The sequence below is a fragment of the Rhopilema esculentum genome, chromosome 20, assembly GCF_057945365.1.
Source record: "Rhopilema esculentum isolate cy_ngs chromosome 20, ASM5794536v1, whole genome shotgun sequence".
In the NCBI taxonomy this organism is placed as follows: domain Eukaryota; kingdom Metazoa; phylum Cnidaria; class Scyphozoa; order Rhizostomeae; family Rhizostomatidae; genus Rhopilema; species Rhopilema esculentum.
The window spans coordinates 2,773,219-2,798,367 of record NC_142834.1 but is presented as its reverse complement, the minus strand read 5'-3'; the positions used below and the strand labels follow the sequence as shown (position 1 = coordinate 2,798,367).

The window sequence follows — 25,149 nt, the reverse complement described above, 5'->3', positions numbered from 1 at the left end:
AATAGTATCAAGAGCTAAATGCAACTAACAAACAGAAAAACATTGACAAGAAGGAATCCACATCAAAGATTAATCATGACGGCGAGGAAGATTACAGTTTAACAATAATGTGAAAGTCGCACAATCATTTCCGTTCCCTCTAGCTACGCCGAAAAGGTCACGTTTAGCTAATAATCAAGTCATTTATAAAAGACTTGACGTTGAAAATAAATCCAGAAGAAATCGTTCACAGAGACTGAGCATCTTGAGATTTTTGGACAATTTTCTATCTATGCCCAACATGCTGCAATCACAATTTACAACCATACTTTTCCTATGCGGAGTTCTGTCTTTTCAAGTATTTGTCCAATGCGGACCGTTGGAGGACCAGCTCTTTCTGAATGGTAAGTCGACAAAAATTCAATTCTCTATTCTATTCTTCTGTGTATTCTATATATTCTGATTACTCTATTCTTACTCTATTCTTCTGTGTTTTTCAGTGCTGCCTTATAAATACTTTTGTTTATGTTCCTCAACTTTATACTCGCAAAGTTCGTTTTTATCAGGAAAAGGGCTCAGATTTTTGTCCCAAGGCTTTGCTTAATCTAAAAGCATTATTGCATTTTAGTTATGTATGTATGTATAATTTTGCCATCAAATAATTACAATTTAAAAGAAAAAGATCTAATTACAGATGTATAAAATTTACAGATAGAAGTTAAAAACATAGACTAAAAACACCCCAGGTTAAAAATGGCAGGGATAGCATTAAAAAGATCATAACGATCTTGTTTCCATAATGGTCCCTCCAGAGGTGTTATAAAAAAATGTGTACATGAAAAATTGATTTGTATCCAAAACTAGGAAAAAAGTAATTCTGGAAAAATGTTAACTAGCACCTTTTCGTTGACTGAATTTGGGTTTTCAATAAAATGTGTAGGGGCTATCCTCCTGACTTTGTAGATCATCAAAGAATTTATCTTTGAGCTTGTGTTTGAAACTATTGACGTTCTTTGCAGATTTTAGTTTTGACGGTAGATTGTTCAAATTTTGGGACCAAGATATGAGAGGCAATTTTGCCCTATGTTTTTCTTTCGGAAAGGTTGATTCAGTTTGTTTTTAGATCTTCGAGTGATTCTGTTCTGGCCAACTGGTAAGAACATTCTGACATGTAGGGTGGGGCTGAATTATCAAAAAAATTGAAAACCTTTGCAGTCATACATTGTTCAAATCTCTCTTTCGTGGGGAGCCAATTGATATTTGTGAATTCCTTCATTCCTATATGTGCTCTGTTATTTAGATTCAAACAAAATCTGATACATTTATTTTGAGCTGTCTGAATTCTTTTGGTCAATCTTTTGTTTAAGTATGGAAATCAAGCACTGCTTGCATAATCAAAATGGGGCTGAATTAGTGAGTTTGCTATAAGTATGGAAATTCTGATTAAAGTGTTTTCAAGATTCTGATTAAACATTTAAAGGTGTTTTCTTTTGAAACATTTAATCGATTGCAAGGGAGAATGAAATCATGGGGGCACATAGTCGAACAATTGCTGAAGCAGTTGGCAAATTAAAGGTTCAGGCACATAAGAACGCAATCGAAGTAAAAGAACAAGGTAGAAAGCCTAGGCAAACCCCAGGAGTCACGATCAATTTTCTTAAAGATGAGGGACCAAAGCTACAAAATCTTAGCTATGTGGCCAATCAATGGTGGTCGACCCTTTTTTTTCTCGCGGACCTAAATTGATTGTTGCGCCACTGGAGCCAGCAATTGTCACAATAAAACGTATTTCCTCTTAAGAATAACGAAATATGTGATTTGATATCAGAATAGAACGATATCTTAAGTTTATTATAACACATGAGACACTTTAAAGGAATCGCCCATAACTAGGGATTGGCACCTCATCTTTGGTATCTTTAGAATACTAGAGAAGATGCAAAAACGCAACCTTCTTTATCTTGTAATAAGATTCTTTTTACAAACGAATCTTGAAATCTGATAGTCTCTTTTTTAGAGAAGCACGCTAAATAAGAATACCGAGGTTTAATTTTCCAAAACAAGGATAATAAGAAGAAAAAACATCGTGCTTTAGAAAATTTCCTCCCATGTTAAGGGACTGAGAATATTTCATCAGAGAATCAACCATTCTATTAAAAATTACTTGCTAAACTATTTTTGAGTAGAGAATGTAGTTGTAGATAAGAATATCGCGTCTCGGCAAAAATCATCTGGTTCTCACAAGAAATAGTAAATTTTGAAAACCACGAATTTTAGTTTCAAGACGCAGGCACTTGGGATAGTTGACTCCTATGAAGTAGCAGTTCTCATTGACCGGGAACCATTTTTGTTCTTTTTCTGGGTGTTTCATCTTGTTCAATGATATGATATATTTTCCAACTTGGTTAGCTTGGTTTTTTTACCCTCAAGCTAATTTTATCTATTTTTATAGTTATTGATATCTTCTCTGAACCAGACTCTTTATAAAAATTCAATAGAAATAAGCAAGCATCTTCTAGAAGGGGCGTGTTCCGGCGTTCAAGAGGGCGTGGCCTCAAAAAATGTCGGTCTCACCCATTTCAGCCCCTCCGCTTTTAGAGTAGTGCGCGGCCCCTGGCAAGACGAATCTTTACCAGACCAATAGGTTTCAGTAAGTTGGTCATCCCAAAGAAATCATAGTTACCTTAAATTTTTGACATGAATGTTTTGTAAGATAAAAAGGGACAATGTGCAAATTACATGACTTCCTTTCAACTTCATTAGCTAAGCGAACTTTATTTAAAGAGCCCATCTTGCTTCAATTCAACAACCAACTCAGTAACTTGGCAAAACCAGTTTTATACTTGAGGTATCTTGAAACTGTATTTTGAAATAGTATATAAGATACTGCTTGATGAGAAATAAGTATCCTGTAATAAGACACTCTTTTAAAAATGCTTGGTTATTTTAAAGTCATTAATAATTTCTTTATCTAGTAGGAAAAGCTGAATAAACATTATTCATGAATGGACAGTGAGAATGGCCCATAACGATTATCAATCAACTTTTAAAGAACTTTTAAGTTATTACAAGAATCAAAAAATCGACTCTCGTAAGAAATTTCACAATATCTTGTGATAGATATAAATTAAACATTTAACAGTTTAACTATATTTCAATTTCTATGAAAGAATGGCCTTATAGCTTCCGATTTAGAAGTGAAATCCCAACTAAAAACAACAAGGCCCCATTACAAAATTTATGGATTTATTACTGTGTCATGTAGATGTTGCCAGATATGGAAACTCGATCCCCCAACGAAATGAAATACTCCCTGTCATCACATATATTCAAGAAAAATGTCTTCATCGTTCGATTGTACTTGTTGCTTTAGCAAATAGTACATATGCAATATGAACAATTTTTTTGCGGTACAGAATTTGAAAATGGCTTTGAAAAAAGCAGACATTTTACAACATACTAAAAGCTTTTTCGTCTGACACTCCTCAGAGCATAAAACGTCAGAATAGGTTCCGAAAAAACACGATGGAAAAATATATACCCAGTTGTGGATCGAAATAGGCCAATCAGAAAAACGCAAGCACAAGACCGGTATAGTTGACCAATCAGTGCCGTGAGCCTAAAGAAAAAAATTACCAATGGAGTCCAAGAGAGAAAACGAACTCCTTTTGTCTACACAATGGCGGCTTTTTCGTTTTTATGTAGATTGACTCCAAAACTGCTAGATGGAAGGACGACCAGGCTCTGCCAATTATCCGAAACATGTCGTCATTATAGTGTTTTGCACAATCTGGGTTGTCTAAAAGATGTTGACCAATGGCAGAATCACTTGTTTTAACAGTGTTTCTAGACCTACAAGATCGAGGAGGCTGTTCTATTTGAGGGGCAGTTTTGTTTCGTATGTTGGAAGGGACATGCTGTTTTATCCTATCCCCCAATCTTTGGGTTGTGCGTCCTACGTAGCCAGAATCACACTGGCACGTAAATTCACATATGCAATAATGATGAAGTATGATTTATACTGAGAGATGGCAATTGGTTTTGATTAGCATGATATGTTTTAATTAATTGGTTTTAATTAGTGTCAGTGTAGCAAGGTATTGTAACAACTTTGAATAAAGAAACAAATCAATCTTATTTGCATATTCATTTGCTATCGGTTAGATGTTTGGGCAATTCTTGTACGTCAGCCCAGCCCAAACCGGAGACCATCGTCAAATATTTAAAGAAATGACTCAATCTTTTTCAAAAATACTTGGCACCAACGAAAGGTAAATCAAAGGTGTCATCTTTTGTTGCTAAGCAACCATCACAACAAAGTACGTTACCACAGCAACAACCGAAAGCATTTCACTTTCAACGTTACAAAGCACTAGGCCCAGATGAATTAGAAAAAGAGAAACAACGACATTTCTACATGAAAGCTCAACTGGCTTATAACTCCCTCTTTAAGCTCGGAATACATTGCAGTGGGCTTAAGAGGAATCGAAAACAGGGGGAAATGAATGGCTCCATTTTTGCAAAGTTCATATGGCTAATATGTTAGGGGATTTATATAATACAACAAAACCTAGCCCCATAAATTATGTTTCCCTAACAGTTATAAACCGCGAAGAAAGCAGCCATAAAGATTAATGGCTTCATGTCTTCTTACGTAGATTTTCTACCCACGCCCAAACCACAGTGTGAGGTAGATTTTCATAGAGGAATCCGAAAAAGGGTTTAGTACCTCGTAGGATTGATTTTCACCATTCCCAGAGCTTAAAGATATCATCCAAAGCTCCTTTTGACATGCAAAAGAGTTGATAAACTTGAAATTAGTATGGTGAAAATAGTTAACTTAACAAACATAGACATTGTTGGCCAGAGTTTAAGTAAAGTTGAAGTTTAATCTAGCTTATTCATGCTTCTAAGTGGCTAGAGCTAGAAACTGTAGACTCCAGTTATAGTCACGCCATGAAATGAAAGTTTAGCATATTTGGGCCTAATTTTTTATGTAACTGCAATCAGTAGTGTATCTTAAAGCGGAGTGACACTAAAAACAAAGTTTAAGGATTGGCTGATACGTATATGGCTTGTTTAAGAACAGTCTTAGAGCAGTCAGAGGAGCAACTTAGGACCGTCCTGCTTTGAGGCTGATCTCCACGAGGTGAATTTCGCAGCGAATTCGCGGCGAAGTCGCTGAGAAAGGATCAAGGCATGCGCAGTTTTAATTTTTGATTTCGATGCGAATTCACACTAAAGTAGAAAAGAGTTCTACTTTTTCGCGACGAAATATTTCGCAGCACCTAATAACGAATTGAAGCATGGTAAATTTGCTTGATTTGTAAGAAGAAAGTCTTGAAACATTCGCCATTCTTGCAGTTCTGTAAAATGGGCGCCTTAAGGTTGAGTTTTGGGAGAAATCAATAGATTCTTTCGCAGCGAATTCGCAGTCCCGTGGAAATCAAAAGACAATTTCTAAGAGAATTCGCAGCGAATTCGATGCGAAATTCGCCTCGTGGAAATCAGCCTTTATACGGCAAGCGTAAGACTTGTTATCGATTTGGCTTTAATTTTATTTTATCCTATATTCTTTCTTTTAGATACCAGAGACATCGCAAACAGTGTGTCGGTGGAGAAATCACCCGAAGAGCAAAACAACTTGATTAGTGGTAGGTTTGAATTACATTGTCTAGACAGTTAGCTACCCAAGAATGTAGAAAAATGTGCTGCAGGCTCTAATTGTTCCTTCATTAATTTTAAGCTTAGTTAATTTTCGATGCCTCGATCAGCAAGACTCGCTGCTTTTCAGGAGGCTGTTGCAAAATCAAATTACAATGAAAGAGAAATATTCACAATGTTAAGCAAGTGTAAAAATTAAACGCTATTTTATATTTTACCTACATTTAAAGGTAATTAAACTGGGCCTAGCTTGACCTTATGCTCTAATTCTAAACCTTTGTCCCATAAAACGAAAATGCCCGTAATGTATTTTCTTACATTGGGCTGCTGTTATCATAATTCGTCTTAATTCAGACACTTTAATATGCCATTCTCAGAAAAGCTAACGGAACTTAGATACCCAAAGGTAAATGGTTTCCCAACTTCACGCCTATCCGGTTTTCATGAGTATAAGCGGACAGGCGTCATAATCAAATTAGTACGGAATCTTAAAAGCAACGGATTACCAAATCCTTAATCCACAAAAAAGCTTTCTTCCGGCACTTTAGTTCTACAAAAGCGAGAATCGATTAACGTACACAGCAATGAACCGATACTGAAAACGTATGAAGCTGGGAGGAGTAACAACAAACTAACGTTTTTTACAAAGCAATTCTAGGACAATATATTAGGGTTTCCTTGAGGAGTTATACATTTTTTCGCGGTACAGAATTTAAAAATGGCTTTGAAAAAAGCAAACATGTTACTAAAGCTTTTTGTCTGCCACTCTTCAGAGCATGAAATGTCTGAACATAGATCGAAAACTCTACGCTAGGAAATATATACACCCAGTTGTTGATCGAAATAGGCCAATCAGAAACGCAAGCACATGACTATTAAGATTGCCACCAAGGCTACCAATGGAGTCCTAAGGTGAAAACGAACTCCTTCTGTCTACACAATAGTTGTTATACATCCCATTCTGCCGGCAAATATGTATCATATTTTTACTTGAAGGCGTTCACATAATATGAAATCTTCTATAGAAACAAAGATACAGAAGACTTCTGACACATATGCAGTACCTTCACATCTACCAACAACTGTGGTCACACCAATAAGAGAAACAGGCATTGTGAATGGAAATGCGAAGGAGCTGAGTACGTCATCAAAACCGACAGAATCATTTGAAACAACATCACAGATAAGTATGTATGAAAGAATGTTATACGAAAGAAGCTTGAAATATTAGTGACAAAATACCACATCAGTAACATCTTTCTATTATTTTTACAAAATATTTTCTTCAAATAAGAATCAGCTAACGAAAAAATGTCTCCTTTATTAGAAACTATAACTATTTTTTCACCAAATAACTAAACTGTCTAGGCCGTTGAATATCTAAAACTATACAAAAATTAATATGGATGCATGAAAAGGTAAAACATGCCTGAAGAAAGAGACCCTGAAATAGGCCGTCCATCGTTTTCCATGAATCTTGTGATGAACAAAACAGACAGGAATAACGCAAAACAACGAGAAGCTTATATTATCAAATAAGTTTTTCATAACCGTATATTTCATAAATAAATTCAAATTTTAGTTTTTCTTATTGGGATTATCTTATTGCATTGGTACTCGTCAAAAAAGGTGCCATTAGCATGCAGTGTTATGGTTGAGCTTTTTTCGTGCCAATTGGAAATTTTGCTTTTACAAAAGACTTTTAAGAAATATTACAGTTTGCAGTAGATAATTGTGCTTATTAAGTTTAAAGGCAGTGTGTCGCGCTGTTCGTTTTGTTGAATTTCGCGGGTCCTCGAAATTAGAGAAGCGTGACAAATTAGAACAACTCATCGTTAGCATCATTAAGCGTCCTTTGTTACGAAATGAAAATTCACTGAAATAGAAATTTTGTTCTTTGTTTCGATAAACCATTGAACGGCGCGACGTACTGCCTTTAATAACGGTGTTCATTCTACAAAAGGTCCTCTGAAGAAGTCATCAACAAAAAGCACATTAAAGAATAAAGAAGTAACTACACAGTCAACACAGATTACCGAAAGTGCAAGTAATCCTTCAACGCTTGCTCCCAGATTGCAAGTTACAGAAACCTCTAATCTTCCAATGAAAGAAACCAACAAAGGTAACTTCATAACTTTTACAAAATTTTGAAAGATTTTTCAAGCTTTTACAAGATAATCCAGTTCTCTTCATCTAAATAGTTTTCCTTCGATTTCACGGTACATGTTTCAATGGATTTATTCATTCGCATAAACTGTTCATCCAATTAATTTTCATGGCTTGTTTCAACGAAACACCTGTTTTCCATATTCCAGCTATATTATCGGAGCAAATAACCATTTCTGAAAGAAATATTACAAGCATTAAACAGGGGGCTGGCTTTCTTGTTTTGGCTTAAAGTCCGCGCAACTTTCTCTGTTTTTAAATCAAGATATTTTAGCTCTGCTTCTTAAAGGGTAATCTGTCGGCTTTGGGCTCAGCAAACCTTTTGGGCTCTCTCAGTGCCATTGGAAATCTGTCACACACAGTGGCGGCGCCAGCTGCTGCAGAGTGGGAGGGTAATGGGTGTTACCCGTGAGACCACGCCCTATTGGCCTCGTTTCAGTGATTTGTATAAGGTCAAATTTCCTTAAGAAATATGATCTACCCCTACCTAGTGCTTTTAATCCGTTTTTAGACGAAATATGTAGACCATGCTTCGACAAAAGTGGGGAGGTAATTACTTCCCCCCCCCATACCACCCCTTGGCACCGCCACTGGTCAAACATTGTGTAAGAGTGTATTGTATTTATCAATCTTTAACTTTGTATCTTTAATTGCCATATCTTTGGTAAAAATGTATTGAATAAATTGGAAATATATTGCTAAATTTTAAATCATACTTGAAAATGTTTATCACTTTGTTGAATTCAGGTGTTTAAAGTTACATTTCTCCTTGTTGCTATAGTTACAAAATCCAATGCAACAGTGACTGCTTCAACAAACCTAAGTGCAACACCAACAACAAAAAGGCTTACCACAGAAATCAACAGTATGTATCAATATATGAGTATAAATATATATATTTATAATCTCAGGTTTATTTCTTATGTAAAGCGTTTCTATTTTTCTATTCAGTCATCATTTATGCACACCGTAAATCCTTGAATTGCCCCCCTCAAAAAGCCCCCCTCCCCTCGAATAAGCCCCCACCCTAGAACTACAAAATGTCAATAAGCCCCCCCCTCCCTCGAATAAGCCCCCACTGCTACCTTAAAATCTCAATTGGACCCCTCAATTTGATGAGTTTTGCAATTGGCATTACCATCACAACAAATTCATACTTTTGGTGGTAATTAATTAAATGCTCATAAAGAAATTCCTACTAAAATAAACCAGGTCTTTCAATAACGTCTTCTTAATGTCAACAATAATTCTATAAGCCTCCCCCCTCGAATAAGCACCCATCCAAAAATATCAAATATAAATAAGCCCCCAGGGTGCTAATTCGAGGATTTACGGTATTCTCATATTTGTTAAAACTACACATTTTCACAACAAACCTAATAATATAAGATTAATTTACTTAAGGTTTTCAAAACACAAACACTAATAACAAAGAAATCAATTGATAAAAATGCTCAAAACCAAATAACTATTTCACCATTGAGAGCAAGATCAGATGTGCTTCAGCAATCAAAAACTAAAATCGACCAAAAAGATCAATTTTCAGACAAATTTTAGCAGACACATTGGTGCAAGGATTAACATGTTTTTCAACAATTCAGATTTCAATTTTAAGAGTGGCATGGACACCATGTCCCGGACCATAACACCACTGAGCCTGATGCAGATGTCAACTGATCATTTTCTTTTGACTGCTAACCAACCATAACAAGGACCTGTGTTGATTGCTTTTTCGGGACTATCACTGGTGGACCCCCTCAATGTACCCCCTACACCCCTACCATAATCATTTATATGAACCTTTTACTTCAACTTGATCCATTATCAAACTTTTATTGGGCTTGCTAACTAGGTCTAATTTTGCTTCATCTGAAGGTGACCTAGTAAACATTTTAGAAACTGACTATAAAAATTAGGGACAAATCTTGTTCAGCTTATTAAATACAATAATAAATTTCAGTTAAAATTATGCAGCTGTCTGTTTAAACCTATTTGATCCACAGCAATAATAACCAATCTGTGTGATAAATGTATGAAGTCTGTACGTTTTTCTATAATATTAAGGGGTTATCAGCACAATTTCTTAAAGCAATAATTGTTTTTGTCAGATCAAATTAAAGAGAATATCGCCAACAGAACAACAACAGCCATACCAACAGCTACAGAGACACCAGTGAAAGCAAGTTAGTATTCAAAAGAAATTCAACTTATTTTTAAATGCACTGAAACAAAAAGCTGCATCTTGTAAGAAAGGCACTTTAAGATTATTGAAAACTTGTGATTATCCTTAAAATATGACCTCATGTGTCAATGAGTGGAGAAATATAACTAACTTTCATCAAGATAATAAGAGCTCTATATTGAACCTTTTTATAATAGATAAAGGGTTGGATAACGTGTTCATAGAGTTGTGTAGTAGACGATTCACAGGACCGGTCTTGTTACCAGTGCGTGTGTTTCTTATATGCAGTGGTGTCGCATAGCTATTCTTGCTGGGGGTGTAAGAGATGCAAAACCATATTTTACCGACAGAAAATCTTTTGTTACATTAATATTTTGTTATACATTAAATTCTACCAACGAGTTCTCTGAAAGTTGAGGGTGTACACCCCGAACCCCTCTCCCACCACATGCTACGCCCCTGCTTATATGTTCTTTGTAGGGTTGCCATCCTAAAAAGTTAGGAATGGGGGCTTTGCTGTAGGCCACTTTTCAGGGGCACATGTATACAAGATACTTTTGATGACTTGAACTTTCTGATATTGTGTTGTATTCTTTTTGCAGAAAGTTGTGTAGACAAACTTGGCACTCATTCCTGCAAAATTTTGGCAAAAAGATATCCTAATTACGATCTTTGCAAAGTACTAAAAGTAATGAGTATCCACTGCACAAGATATTGTGGTCTTTGTGGTAAGTTTCACTATTTGCATACCTCATGTGTTACCTAAACGCACAAAGGGGCCAAACAACAGTAACAGAGCAATAAAAATACAGATGAAAAATTGTATTTATAACACTACCGTAGAATAAATGAAATGGTTGGGAACATCATAGTGTGAGAGCAATTAGGGGCAAAAGCGGTTGTTCATTGCAAACAAAGGACTCGTGTACCCCAAAATGCCTTTTTGACTTTAAGAAGCATTCTCCAGGACATTTCAAAGTTTCAATTACAAAAGGATTTTGTTCAAGGCTTGGTTCTGAAATTCCTTAACCGACTGCCAAATTTGTATACAGAAAATCCCTTAGCCGTTTTTTAATATTCTCTTAAACTATTTCTTAACTTAACGTAAAAAACCGTGCAATGAATGATCTATTTTCTTCTTACATTTTAAAAGTCTATACCGTACCAAGCACAAGGCAAAGAGGAAAAGCTTTTAAGACTCACGATATTTTTTAAGAGAAGTGCCGTGCTTTGAAGACTGGTTTAAGGGCGTTCCACGATCTTTAACTTCGAAAAAATTTATTTTGTAAATAGCCATCAGAAAGAACTCGCCGCTCACTTCCAGTATTGTTTTGCTCACATGATTGTGCGATTAGAATTTCGCGCCATGTTTCTGTCTCGATTTCGTAAACGTCTATTCTATACATTATATGAAGATAAAAGTTATCTTGATTTTATATTATATATATGAGATAAAATTTGTTGCAACCAGGCACAAATTTTCTGTAATAAAATTAACATCTCTGAATTGGCAATAAACACTTCGTGTTAGAGATACTTTGATCAAATTAAAAAGCACCTTTTAAGTGGCTTCATGCCGAGGTCAGTTGGTCTTTGAAGCCTTTTAATGCAATTTTTGGAACTAAAACACAAACAGGATACATAGCTGATCCCGTAAGATTATTTGATAAAATTTTCAAGAACTTTAATCTTGATAATGCAATTAATACTTCCGACAATAACATGTTATAAAACGTAACACAAGTTATAGACAAACAAGTTGCTTTGGGTTTGAAAGTAAGCAACCTGGAATTGATAAGACTGGGGAAAAAATAGATGGCTGAGAGCAAAGATGTTATCTTTGCTGAGAGTGATTCCATTTTGCAGAAACATTTATAAGAAATTAGCCATTTTATATTGCTTTTAATGTGAGTAAGTTAGGTTTTCACATAGTTTTCACACGATCCACTACTGTGTTTCAGGGGTGCCGGTGTAATATGCGTTTCGGTCCCCCCATGCGAAAGTGTCCGGGGGGACCGAAACGCATAGCAAAAAGACACTATGCAAAAGTGTCCCCTCTATAAAACAATAGGGGGACACTTTTGCATAACAAAACTGTATGCGAAAGTGTCCGGGGGGACCGAAATGCATAGCAAAACGACACTATGCAAAAGTGTCCCCTCTATAAAACAATAGGGGGACACTTTTGCATAACAAAACTGTATGCGAAAGTGTCCGGGGGGACCGAAACGCATAGCAAAACGACACTATGCAAAAGTGTCCCCTCTACAAAACAATAGGGGGACACTTTTGCATAACACAACTGTATGCGAAAGTGTCCGGGGGGACCGAAATGCATAGCAAAACGACACTATGCAAAAGTGTCCCCTCTGTAAAACAATAGGGGGACACTTTTGCATAACAAAACTGTATGCGAAAGTGTCCGGGGGGACCGAAACTTATAGAAAAACGACACTATGCAAAAGTGTCCCCTCTACAAAACAATAGGGGACACTTTTGCATAACAAAACTGTATGTGAAAGTGTCCGGGGGGGGGGACCGAAACGCATAGCAAAACGACACTATGCAAAAGTGTCCCCTCTATAGAACACTATAAAACAATAGGGGGACATTTACCTAAAAACTGATTGCCCTATCCAAAACATCTATGGAAGAGGTCAATAATTGAAATATCGCTCTGGTTAAATTATTCATCAAAATGTCTTATTGATAGGATCAATAAAATATGATTGACTTTCTTCAAATTTGTAATGGTATAACTATTGCTTCAGTGAAATTACCATCAAATTCTTAAGAATTGTAGTTTGCAATTTCGACATTAAGAATTGTAGAAAATATCGTGGAAATTGAATGGAAACAAAGTAACGTTTATTCATAACTGTATGGCAAAAATTTAAGGGAAACGTAGAACACTTTATTTAGATCTTATAAAGAGAGGAAATTACAGCTGAAGAGGTAGGACTATTGACACATGAACATAGCATACAGTGGAATCCTGATACAATGAACCCCTGGTTTAACGAACTTCCGATATAACAAACTATTTTCTGGTTCCCTTCAGAAATCGTTATATCGGGATTCCACTGTATTTGTTATGTCAAACGAAATCAATAGGTAAAACCAATATATTGTTTCATATTCATGTGAGACCATGCTATCCACTATCTAGGTCTTGGCTACCGTAAGCAGACGTATGGCCTTATAATGCGATTCAAGGTGCACACAAAATTTAGCCTGGGTATACATTCCACTGCAAAGTTCCCAATGGCAGAGACAGAGAAAGAGTGGGTGGGACATCTCGGTGTAATTGATTTTGTATTTCGCCGAATTCTGATGAGATAATTCTGGGAAAGGGTAATATTTTAGGAAATTATTATACTTTATTCTGTGTAACCAAAAAAATTAGTCTTGAGGGCATCCTACTTGTAAAATAGTTACTTTCTGGGGTTAAAAAGGCACTTTTTGACTGCAAAAAGGTGTGGAAATTTTTTCATTCTGTCCCAACCAGTTCCATAACACTCTCTTGTCATATACTTTAATCATGTCATGTACTTTAAACAAATTAATTTAAGTTTCTGATCCATCATTCTCCAAGGCCTTTTTTGTTAAAAAAAGGAGAAAAGGTGGGTTTTTTTCAAGTCTTAACCTGGGTTGTACAAGAACAACTATAAAGTAAATTACCATATGATTATATATTAGCATTATTGTATTAACTCCTTACACTGGTTAATAATAGAGCCGCACTAGCATATTTAGTCCCAAGCATAGATGAGCCTATGAACTAATGTGAAAATGAAATCTAATGAAATTTGAATAATCATTGAATGCTGAATTTTTGTCTCTGTAGTTACAAAAAGGCATTTTATGAGTCGAATAAAAACATTTCATTATTATGTATATGAACAAAAAGAAGTTATTTCTCAAATTTTAATAGATAAATATATCTCCTTAATCATGCCTCCTCGATTTACTTGCGACACGAGGCGACATTCTGTGACTTATACAACTTTTCTCTTCAAATGAATATTCAAGGGCGGAAAGCTATTTCAAGGTTTTGATAGATTTTGAAATTGAAACTTTGGACTTGAATATTAATTTGTTTTTGTGTTTCCATTTTTGTATTCCGTTTTTGGTTAAACTTCGATTTATTGCTAATACTCCGATTCTTTCTAAAGGGAAAAAAGTGGAGTATCTGTCTTCAATTCTGAAATGAAGAAAAATTGATAAAATTCAACGAGGGCTATGTTAAATGATTACTGTGATTTCTTTTAAAGACAATCAGCAAACATTAGTCTTGTTGTTCTGGAAAAAATCAAATCTCATCCAATTTGTATTTGAATTGACCTGTACCAAAATACACCATTGTATGGAATTTCTCGTAGCGAAAAGAAGTTTCATTATGATGAGTTTTCAGTTGCCTATTTATAGGCGCGAAGGTGTCCAGCTTTATCTCCGTTGATTCTTTGTAAGCAATAGCGAGATAATGTTTTCAACTTTAACGTTGAAAAATAATCCCATTTTACTCAGACTCTTTGATATCAGAAGGAAGAATGTAATTCTTTGTCAAAGAAGTTTATATGTCCCCTCCTTTGCTACCCAACTTTGTCGTTGATATTCTAGTTGTACCTTTACATAAAACCTTTCAGTAAGGGGTCTCTGATTGGGCAATTGCAAGATACAATTCGCCATTAATACATGCTGATGCTAGATAGTTTGATAAAAAAGGGTCGAGTTTCATATATGGTGATTTGAAGAGATGTGTACATATTGCGAATTTTCCAATTTAGGGGCAATATTATGCATGCTTGTATCGTGCATAAAACAGTTTTACATAAAATTTGATCTTTAGAATTAATCGAAATTCACTTGCCTGAATCTAAACTCAGACTACGATATATTTGGTAGTTTTCAATTTGAAAGCTCGGTATTGCGGTAAAACGAAAATTTCCTTGCAGAATTGCGTTAATAGGAAATTTTCTATGCGGAATCCTGGTATCTGATCTCACCCAAAGAGCCACCCCCCCCCCGTTCCCTTGAAATTTGAGGGAAAATTGCAATTTATAGACATCTGTTACTGAAACATCTTGTCTCCAGAAAGTCAGAACAGCTTCCAAAGGTCCTTGTGCCAAATAAAAAATTTGCAGCCCCCATGCCTACAGTAGGATGGTCTCCACTCCAATAAGTAACTAATCTTTTTATATTGAGACTTTGTATGAAATATCAGTTGTAAACCTCTTCACTCCCTTTATTTTTTTCAAAACCACCACAATTTCCTTTACCTCTTCTGAAAGATACACTGAAAGGCTAAGTGGCCATATTGAACTTTGTAATGCCCCTATTTGCATTGAAATCTGTTATTTGTTTGCCAAACAGGGAAATGCCTAGGTACTACCTACCCCTGATGTGGCTAACACAGTTGATTTTGTGCATTTTATATTCATATGCATTTATTCTTATCATATCCATAAGGAATATTATTGATATGTTTTTTTTAATAGGTCTTGCTAATGAAAGTTAAGAACCACAAAATTAAACTAACATTGTAGTCTCTGAACTGGTTAGAAGGTTTACCAAAGATCTCCCAAAGGTCTGAAAAAAGGTCTGAAAAAAGGTCTGAAAAAGGTCTGCCAAATACCTGAAAGCATTAATAAGAAAAGCATTGAAAGTTTATATTACATAAAATCTTTATTTGTCTGATAAATCTGACAATAAATACATGCATTTTGAGAAAAACAGCTCTGATTTTATTGTTTTTTCTCAATTATTATTTCTCATTTTTATGCAAAAAAATCTGAACACAAATGTCTATTGTGTAAGAGCTGTGCAATAAACCCCTTAGTGAATGAGGGCTAAGTCAGAGATCATGTCAGGCTTATTCTAGCAAAAAAGTACAATCTCATGGTATTATACAGTAAACATTATGACCCCACAATTGTACAAAACAAATAAGAAAATTTTTTCATGATTGTCAATTGTTTAAACCATTTTAAAAATTTTAAGAAACAAAAATAATGTATTCTTTCCATCTATCAAAGTAATGTGAACCCTAAGACAGTTGTAGTGTTTACATATTATTAATGATGATGACATCGTCATATCAAATTTACACTATACAAGAAACATCTCATCCATTGTTGTCTTGTTTAAGTTTATTGAGTAAGAGTTTTCAGAAGATGTATTATTTGAAAAAGAAAATGCTCAGCTCAGCATCAATAGAGAGTGTTTGAAAAACCAAGAACAATAATTGTCAATGTCAAGAACATCCAAATTGAAAAGCAGACATTCTGAACAATATTACCTCTTAAGCAAAACAAAATTAGCAATATTTTATGTTTATACTTGTAAATATCAGTACAGAATATTCAAGATAAAATGTTTTCAGACAAAAATTTCCTCAATTTAAAAAAATTAATAGGGGGATTTGGATCATTTATTGATATAGAAGATGCCTAAACTTGAAAAGTATACAGTTTATATACACATCTAAATACTTTGCCTACTTTGTCTCTTAGTTGAAAAGAAAGGATGCAAAAATTCCACCTTGATTCTAGAGACTTTGATAACTTTTTTCAGAGGTGTCATAAAGTTTAATGGAGGGGCTGTCCCTTTTAACATGGGGTAGAATATCTTCCCCGTCTAATGTATGCATGCTTCAAGGGGGCACTAGCCCCATATCTTTTCAGTAGCAGCATCTTGGAAAAAATACTATTAAATGGGCATGATTAAAGACAATGTCGATATTCACGATAAAGTTTACTATATATTCAAATTGTAGCAAGGCTTAGGCCAAACAGAGCAGGGACGAATAAATTATATGTCAACATTCACGCCTTTCATATGCAATTAATGTTAGATTTGTACATAGCTTTTCTTTACAATCAAGTATGCACGAGTAAAAAAATTGATTTTAAACACAAGGGAGCGTTTCTTGTGAATAAACCATCAGTTTTTGCCACGATTTCACGAATCAAGCTGATGGGCCTAAACTCACCGTATCAACTTTCTATTTCGGCTTACTATTATCATCTACCGCAAGAAATCTAAGCAATCTTTGCATTATAAATAATATATTTTTGGATTTCCAGTAAATTTAACAGTCATCTTGAACTTTAGAATATATCAGCATCTTGAACTTTTTCTCGAAGCTTCGCTATACACTTCCGCCATTACCACTTGGTCACTGAAACGCTACCCGTTTCACGAAGGTTACTGAAACGCATATACTTATCGCCTCAAAGGGGACACTTTTGCATGGGGGACCGATTAGCATACTACACCAACACATTTTGGAGTGAGGGGCTCTAGACAAATTAGCAAACATTAATGGTGGTTTTTCCACCCTCATCCCTGATGCCACAAATTTAATACCATACTTAAGCAAGAGATTGAGGGGGCTACAGCCTTTAGCCCCCCCCCCCCCCACCCCAGCTTCAGCTTGCCTAAAAACCACGTATTTCATGAATTTATGCAAGGTACTCAGACCACAGTATATAGTAAATCAATTTTTTCTCACTGAAGACCGATCATCGATAATTTGCTATCTTATTTTATCGTTTCAGGTGCCAGGATACAAGAATTAAATAAACACGTCATAAAACCAGGTAATCCTTGATAACTCATATTGATAAACTTCTGAAATTAAAAACAAAAATTTCATAAAACTTAAATATTATTCTTTATTGACCAACGGCTTTGCTGTAATATGAGCTCATAAAAAGGAAGAGAAATTAATTTCGGAGAAACATTGATGAAGAATCAGCCATTTTATATTTTGGCAATGTGAGAAAGGCTCTTGCACGATCAACCATTTTGTTAAACAATACGAGCGTAATTCTTAAAATATATAACGAATTCAGACATATGTAGATAGTAAATCATTTTCTATAGCTATAATTTGATATCTTCTTTGATCCTTCAGGTACGGTAAAGCAAGAATTAAAAAAGCAAATCAGAAAACCAGGTAATTCTTAACTTCAGAATTTAGCAATTACTATTTCATTAAATTCAAATTATTCTTTTTTCGTTATCAGTGGCCGAAATGTAGCAAAAATTCAAGCAATCTTATTCTAGAGATTTCCTACGACTGCTTTCCCTCTAATAGGCGGGGTTTGGGTGGGGAATTTGGTACAAAATTAGGTACAACCTATAGTAGAATCTACCTGGTTTGTCATTTCATGGTCCTAAAACATCTATATTCATGAGAAAATGGCTTTCTGATGAAAAAAGAGAGACTTCTTATAAATCATACCCCAGGGGCGGACACTTTGGCAAATATTGGGGAGCAAGCTTATTGTTTTAATAGGATGACGTCACATTTCCCATTGTTTTAGAACACAAGACCATTGTCCTCTAAAGTATTGGTGGACAGTGGCCCCCCTCGCCTCCCCCAAGTGTCCGCCACTGTCATACCCTACATAAATCTTCTTATATATCATACCCCAAAACTTTATTAGAAACCAATCTTTAAAATGGGATTTTTAAAACCAATGCTTGATCCTCTCTTGTTTATAGTTTGCAAAGATTTTTCAAAGATATTCTGCAAGCGGTTCCAAATACATTGTGATGAGGATTCGCTCAACGGGAAAAGGATGCGATACTACTGCCGTAAGAGGTGCAAAACATGTTAATGTGAGTAGCACATTTTGCAATTTTACAGAAAAGTTATAGAGATCTCACTGAAAACAGCATGTTCGAAAATTGCGTCCTTGTGACATGTCCTATACCATAAATCCTCGAAATGCCCCCCCCCCCTCGAAAAAGCTTCCCTCGAAAGCCTCCACCCTAGAACTACAAATTATCAATAAGCCCCCCCCCCCCCTCGAATAAGCCCCCACTGCTACCGTAAATTCTCAAATTGTACCCCTCAATTTGATGATTTTCGCCATCTGAGGTTGCTTATGGCGTTTTATTGAATTGCCACAACAAATTCATACGTTTGGTAGTAATTAATTAAATGCTCATAAAGAAATTAATACTAAAATAAACGAGGTCTTTTAACAATGCCTCTCTAATGTCTCCAATACTTTCATAAGCCCCCCGCCCTCGAATAAGCCTCCATTCAAAAATTTCAAAAATAAATAAGCACCAGGGAGCTAATTCGAGGATTTACGGCATCTAAGCCTATCCTGAATACATATCACAAGCTCTGGAAGGGGGAAAGAAAAGAAAAAACTTAGACCAAGCCTTTTTTACTGTCAGAAAAAGCCCGTTTACCAACAAGGAACGTCAATTTTGTCAATAAGGAAAGCCAATGACCAACTTTTGGTTACGTAAAGCCAGTTTCAAAATCATAAGAATGCATCACAAAAATACATTGCCAAAATTGTACCCCATCCCTAACCTTTCCTCATCGAAATTAGACGGAATCCGTTGAACCGCTACTGTTTTAAACATTTACATTGCTTTAAAAATTACCATTTGATTCCAAATTTTCTGCAATGAAAAACTTCCCCTACAATATTTTTACCATTTTCCTACAAAGTAACATTAAAAAATTCAAACAAAGTAAAGTTTCTTATAACCAACTTTCTCTTCTTGCCATAAGTATGTATTCCTAAAATTTTGAAACATGTATTTCGGAAATTTGGTAGCATGTTTGCTTGAACATGGAAACAAAGCATAGGAAAGTACTTTTTCCTCTGCCACAGAGTCATGCCATGTTACGTCAATGTAATGACTAAAGGCAAGCTAGCAAGGTATTTCCTTTGTTGAGGTAAACGGACATTGATATCCAGAGGCGGATCGAAAGTAACGTGACAAGGAGAATGACGCATTTGATTGGTTCCTTCTTTTTGACCAATTGGCTTTTCGATGCAAATTTCTATTTACCTTTAGAGATTATCCGATGTTTTAACTTTGAGGAGTATCGGACAAAGTGTGCTTAAAGACGACATGCTTCCGCCATTCCGGTCATCTTCAAATTTTGTGGTACAGAAATTATCTGGACATGTAGAGCTTTTATGACAATATTCTAATGCTGGCATTCTTTTTCAGCCCTTGGCAAAAGACAGAAGGAACTTGGTTAAAAATGCGGGTGGAGAACTCAAGTCATGACTACTTTATTTATTCTTTATGTTGTGATAAATATGCTGAAAAGCTGGAATTTTCTGTAAAATTTCTTATTGGCATCATTAATAGTTTCTTATTTTAAAGAAACTTTATGTAAACTTATTTGATGATATAAAAAAGAATTGATGATTGCTACATTTGAAAATTCTTTGATTTATCATATTTCTCCAACAGCAATACACCATTGTGCTAGATTATAGACGAAGTAGCAAAATGATTCATTATATACCTACTCAAAATGTTTGTTTTTAATTTTGTGGTGTTTACACTGAGTTAGATGTTTTTGTTTGCGCTTTTATTCTGCATTCATGTTGAAACAAATAGATAACGAATGAAAAAAATACGGTTTTCTTATAACTAATTATCATTTTACACGCAAACTGGTTGCTTAACGCACGAATTTTATGGCTGCACACCACAGTAGCTTGACAAGAAGAGTGACAGGAGAATTGACATCTGTGAACCATTCTGCATGCGCCATCCAAACTACGATTATTTTTTAAAAAATCTTTTAACATTCAAATTGGCAGAAACAGACTGTATCTCGCAATTCTGATCTCTCACGAATCAAAGCAATTAACCAGGGAGTATACTTTAATATGACCATGATATGAGGGCTCAGCCTAGACTTTATCACGGACACCCAAAATATAAATATCTGCCAAAATCAAAACCGAAAGATCTAAATTTTGCGAAATAGCATTTCAAAAAGTTTTGTGCCTTAGCATGTGTATTCCAAAGCCAACGTCCTTAACGAAACATAGTCAATTTAAAACAGCAAATTGAAATAATATGGGGTATAGAAATTTAGAACGTTTTGCCAAACCAATTGAAAATAAAAAAGTCGAGAATTTCAGTTCCAAAAAATAAGCAGAGTGCTCCAGTGAAAAAATTTTCGAGTACACTCCATGGGGATCATTGAACTTTCTTTTTTGTAAGAATACATTAAAATTTTTCAGCCTCGATTTTCTTGAAAAACCTTCGTTTTTGAGTCTGAATACCTTTTTAAAGTATTATTACTTTTTCAAACCCGATAAAGGAAACATCTCCTGCGCTTGAATGAAAGAAAAACAGGTTTTTAAAATAGCGAGATTTTCCCGTCATGCAATTCTCTGTTATGAATATGGCAAAACAGGCAACTGCTGGAAATGACTCACAATTATGCGAGCTGAGGCTGAGCAATATTCTTACAATATTCTTAAAAATTGGATGATTCCGAGTCTGAATACCCTTATAAAGAAAAAGAGAGCACCAGTTAACCATTGAAGTAAAGTATTCACTTTAAAGTTTTTACGTAGTATTAAGTATTATAAACTTATGTGGTTTGTAGTGTTATACTAAGACTACAGTAGAAACTCGCACTAAAGAACCTAGGTTTTTTTCTGGCAGCCTGAATAGGTTCTTAATTAACTGGCTGCTATTCTAAATTCCAGTCTAAAAGGTTCTTAACAAGGCTCTTATATACGTACAGGCCTTGCACACATTAACAATGTTTTCCACCGCAATAATTCTCAAAAAGGGACACACTTAAACCAGCTTTTTTAAAGTTAAATTTTAACCAATCAAATGAATTTGTGTTGTTAGATTGTCCAATTAGAATACAACATACCATAACCTGATTAACTCTAAAAACCCTTTTTTCTTATATATATTTATATATATAAGAACCTTTCAAAATTTCTTGATTATGGGGTTTAAAAGATTAAATTTCAGCCTCAATGTTCTTATAAAAACAGGTTCTTTTATGCGGGTTTCTGCTGTATGAACTTCGGTTTCTTTTGGCATTGTGTTTCCATAACTCTGATAATGAGGACAGGACAAATATGATACAAAATATCACCTCTACTAAAAACTGTACATATTACAGCTGGGATTGTTGATGAAGGTTTGTTTTTCATTTTTTTTAATAAAAATGTTCTTGAATTGCTTCTGGTTTATTTGAGTTCTTTAAGCAAAATCTTTCCTTTTGAAATTGGAAACATTCAACGAATATTAGAAACAGAGTTATCGCCAAAGGTGATTCCGGAGAAGTGGTTTTTCTTGATGTAAGATCTAGATAACATGTAAAAAACTACTTTGTGGCTAGGGGATCTTTTAGGAATTTTTGCTGATGGGGATTTAGATGAAAAGAGCCTTTTCAGAACAAAAAGGAGTATAAACGAGACAAAAAGGAAAGGAAGCAATGTACATAAAGCAAACAGTGCACTTAAAGCAAATGGGAACATTTGGGCCTTTTAAAATTCAACTTCATTTTGAATGTTTAGCTACACCAAAAAAAATTCTTCGCAAATGTTGTAATTTTTGCTGTAGACAGCCGAGTGTGGTTTGTCGAACATCGGTCATTTCAGGCTTATGTTTCAAAAGCAACACGTAAGGTAAAAATTATAAATAAAGAGATTCTTACATAAAAACAATTTTTTTTGATAGAAACTATTCTGTAAGAACACGAGCCTAGAAATTGGTTGGAAGTTAAGAAAAAGTTAAGAAAAAAAATTGACTGAGTTACTGTCAAATGCAAATTTAAAAAAGTTGTGAAACCCCTTTAAAAAAATTCATCTCAGAAATAAAAAGTTTTTGCCATGTAGGGGCTAGGGATGCTTAGTCGGTAAATTTTTCCAACTTGTCAGCGAAAAACGGATGCCTCATTCACTTTGTTGACAAATGGGACTTGACTACAACAGCTAGCAATTACACTGCCTTGCTTACAAATTCATAGTTTAAGAACATATTAAGAACAATCCAGCCTTAGAGTTTTGAAAATTATAAAACAGCCAGCCTGTATCTTGATTGTACTGTCAAACTTTCATATTATGAGTTCTAAGCTCCAAACGCAAAACTTTTTGCAGTACAAAATGTTGATAATAATAATAAAATCTATACATTTTGTTTAAAATTGATTAGAAAAAGTAAATAACGAAGAAAAATTGTACGTTGACTCCAATTTTTGCAACTAGTAGTCGGTCACATAAAATTAAAGGTAGCCAAGCCACGTAACCAGGTAGGAGAAAGATTCAGTTGTCGTGGTAATTCTTACATCACTGGACCAATTAGTAACGGAATTCCTTTCCTACTCATAACTGCAAAAAGAAAGCGGTATTCTAGCAACAGGATGTTTCTGTCAGTTCTACGAAATGCACTGGTATCTTACTCATCAAAAACAATGAGTTTGTTGTCATAGTTGTCATGACATGAAAACAAGGGAGGCTATTATTTAAAACGAGGTCTCATTCTGGACCTTTGATCGTGCCAACATTTATTCTATTTAAAGCCCTGAGCTGTCAAGTTCAGTTGAACCAAAGTACTTTAAATATTTTTGTGAAACTGAACACGTTTCTATTGTATAAATATTGTTGTCAATTGAAGCTGAGTTGACAGTTGAAATCGATAAACAGAGGGCTGAGGAACGACAGATGGCCTAACCACTACGCGGTTGGATCGAAAACAAAGGTTCACGGTTCAGATTTTAAATATTTAGATAGCGGAACTGGCGCAAATATCAGGGCTTACCTTTTAGCGAGGATTGTTGATGGGATTCTACAAAGATAATCAATTTGCATCCATTATGAAGTCGAGGAAATTCTCTGTTGCCGGCATGAAATTCTTAAAAGATAACAGCAAATTATCTTTGGCTGAAGACGATATTATTCGTGAAGGATATTTGTTTAAATACTCATCGTCAGTTCGAAAGCAATGGCGTGCAAGATATGTCGTACTCACAAACTCCGGCCTGTACTTCTACAAGCACATGGGTGATTTTAAGTCCTTCCCTTTGGAGATGCTTCCTGTTCAGAACCTTACAATGACTTTGGAAGAACTAGGAGTTGGTAAATCGAAAATGTTTTGCATTAAGTTATCAATGCCAACTCTTCTCAGCAAGAAAACCCTCTTACTGGGGTGTCATAATGGCGAAAACCGAGATGAGTGGATGACAGCTATTCTTCAAGCTTTAACAAACCAAAGGATGGAAAAGCGAGATCAGGAAAGAATTTCGGGTGTTTTCGACCAACTAGACGGACATGCCAAAAGACATTCGAGATCGTTGACTGACTTGTCGTTGTTTGGAGCGAAGAAACCTGATAGACCAAAATCGGCTGAATTCTCATGGCTGCTTAATGTCACTCAAAATAGAGACAATGCAGATTTTAAGAAACTGCGAAGAGCGAAAGCACTATCACTCGTTGAAAACATAAATGTCCGCAATGATTTTTTTCTTGAATAAAAGTATACTCAACCACAACCCTCCCTTTCAGCGGTTACCAATTTCAGTATAATGTCAGATTAAGCAACAAGTTTCCAAGGAGACTTTTCTGATTGATTCCCTGTGTTTCTTCCCAAAATTTTTGCTATTAGTAAAATAATATTTTCAATCCAAGCAAATATTCAACAGTGGAAACTATGAAATGTAGTCATTGTTATATAACTTGTTGCTGCAGAAGTTTGTAGTCATATGATTAACAGGCTCCTAGCATCATGTCAGCCATGCTCATAGGCAGTTGGGTACATTGGGTGCAGCCATACAAGTGACACCCCCTTGGACTCAAGTATAGAGTTAATTATTTATCTAGTTGTTAGAACACAATGTACTTAATCTGCAAAAGCTGTTTTTGCTAGGAAGGGTGTATCTTTTGAGGAAAACAATTTACAGTATTTCCTTTCCTACTTTACAGTATTTGGTATATGAGAACCTCAGTGAGTATTCTTATACTTCTGTTTGTCTTACTCAAAACCCCAGATTTTAGATGCTTAAAATCTTAAATTGATCGAGAAAAACTTATGTTAAATAGTGAATAATATATCAGATATAAATGTAAAATTATTCCTTCAGTATCTTGTTTTCAGTATTTGTATTAATCAGAATTGTACACTTCACTATCAAGAGAAAACAATAATATATTTAATGATCTTTAGTAGTTGACTGTAAATATATCAAGTTTCAGAACCATCATATATTATTTAAGACCTATTTGGTGTAACTGTGATTCTTGTTGAGTTTTCAATGTATCTCAGATTTTTTTAAATTTCTTTAAGAATCTGAATGCCTGTATCAATATTTTAATTTCATGTACAAATGAAAGAGTAATATAACTGAA

The 25,149-nt window shown here is 35.0% G+C and overlaps 3 protein-coding genes across 3 annotated transcripts in view; 2 read left to right on the top strand and 1 right to left on the bottom strand.

Moving 5' to 3' along the window:
- LOC135687097 (nuclear cap-binding protein subunit 1-B) overlaps nt 1-11,355 on the bottom strand; it is a 52,943-nt gene extending 41,588 nt beyond the window's left edge. Inside the window, exon 1 of the mRNA XM_089114588.1 lies at nt 11,195-11,355. The gene's annotated coding sequence lies outside the window, so the exon portion shown is untranslated. The remainder of the gene's footprint in view (nt 1-11,194) is intronic.
- On the top strand, nt 32-20,194 carry LOC135687099 (uncharacterized). The gene is made up of 11 exons (XM_065203556.2): nt 32-383; nt 5,565-5,633; nt 6,669-6,830; nt 7,607-7,765; nt 8,591-8,674; nt 9,918-9,992; nt 10,594-10,719; nt 17,551-17,592; nt 17,910-17,951; nt 18,503-18,619; nt 19,985-20,194. Exons 1-10 carry the CDS (start codon nt 272-274, stop codon nt 18,616-18,618), a joined length of 987 nt encoding a protein of 328 aa, XP_065059628.2. The 5' UTR covers nt 32-271; the 3' UTR covers nt 18,619; nt 19,985-20,194.
- Nucleotides 20,195-23,283: 3,089 nt separating this feature from the next.
- LOC148957810 (arf-GAP with coiled-coil, ANK repeat and PH domain-containing protein 2-like) lies at nt 23,284-25,149 on the top strand. The gene has a single exon (XM_089114591.1). It carries the CDS (start codon nt 23,586-23,588, stop codon nt 24,276-24,278), a length of 693 nt encoding a protein of 230 aa, XP_088970717.1. The 5' UTR covers nt 23,284-23,585; the 3' UTR covers nt 24,279-25,149.

Coding starts and splice junctions, on each gene's coding strand:
- LOC135687099 (XM_065203556.2), top strand. CDS start 272: ATGCCCAACATGCTGCAATCACAATTTACAACCATACTTTTCCTATGC. Junction 6,831..7,606: donor TGAAACAACATCACAGATAA/GTATGTATGAAA, acceptor ATTCTACAAAAG/GTCCTCTGAAGAAGTCATCA. Junction 8,675..9,917: donor GCTTACCACAGAAATCAACA/GTATGTATCAAT, acceptor TGTTTTTGTCAG/ATCAAATTAAAGAGAATATC.
- LOC148957810 (XM_089114591.1), top strand. CDS start 23,586: ATGGGATTCTACAAAGATAATCAATTTGCATCCATTATGAAGTCGAGG.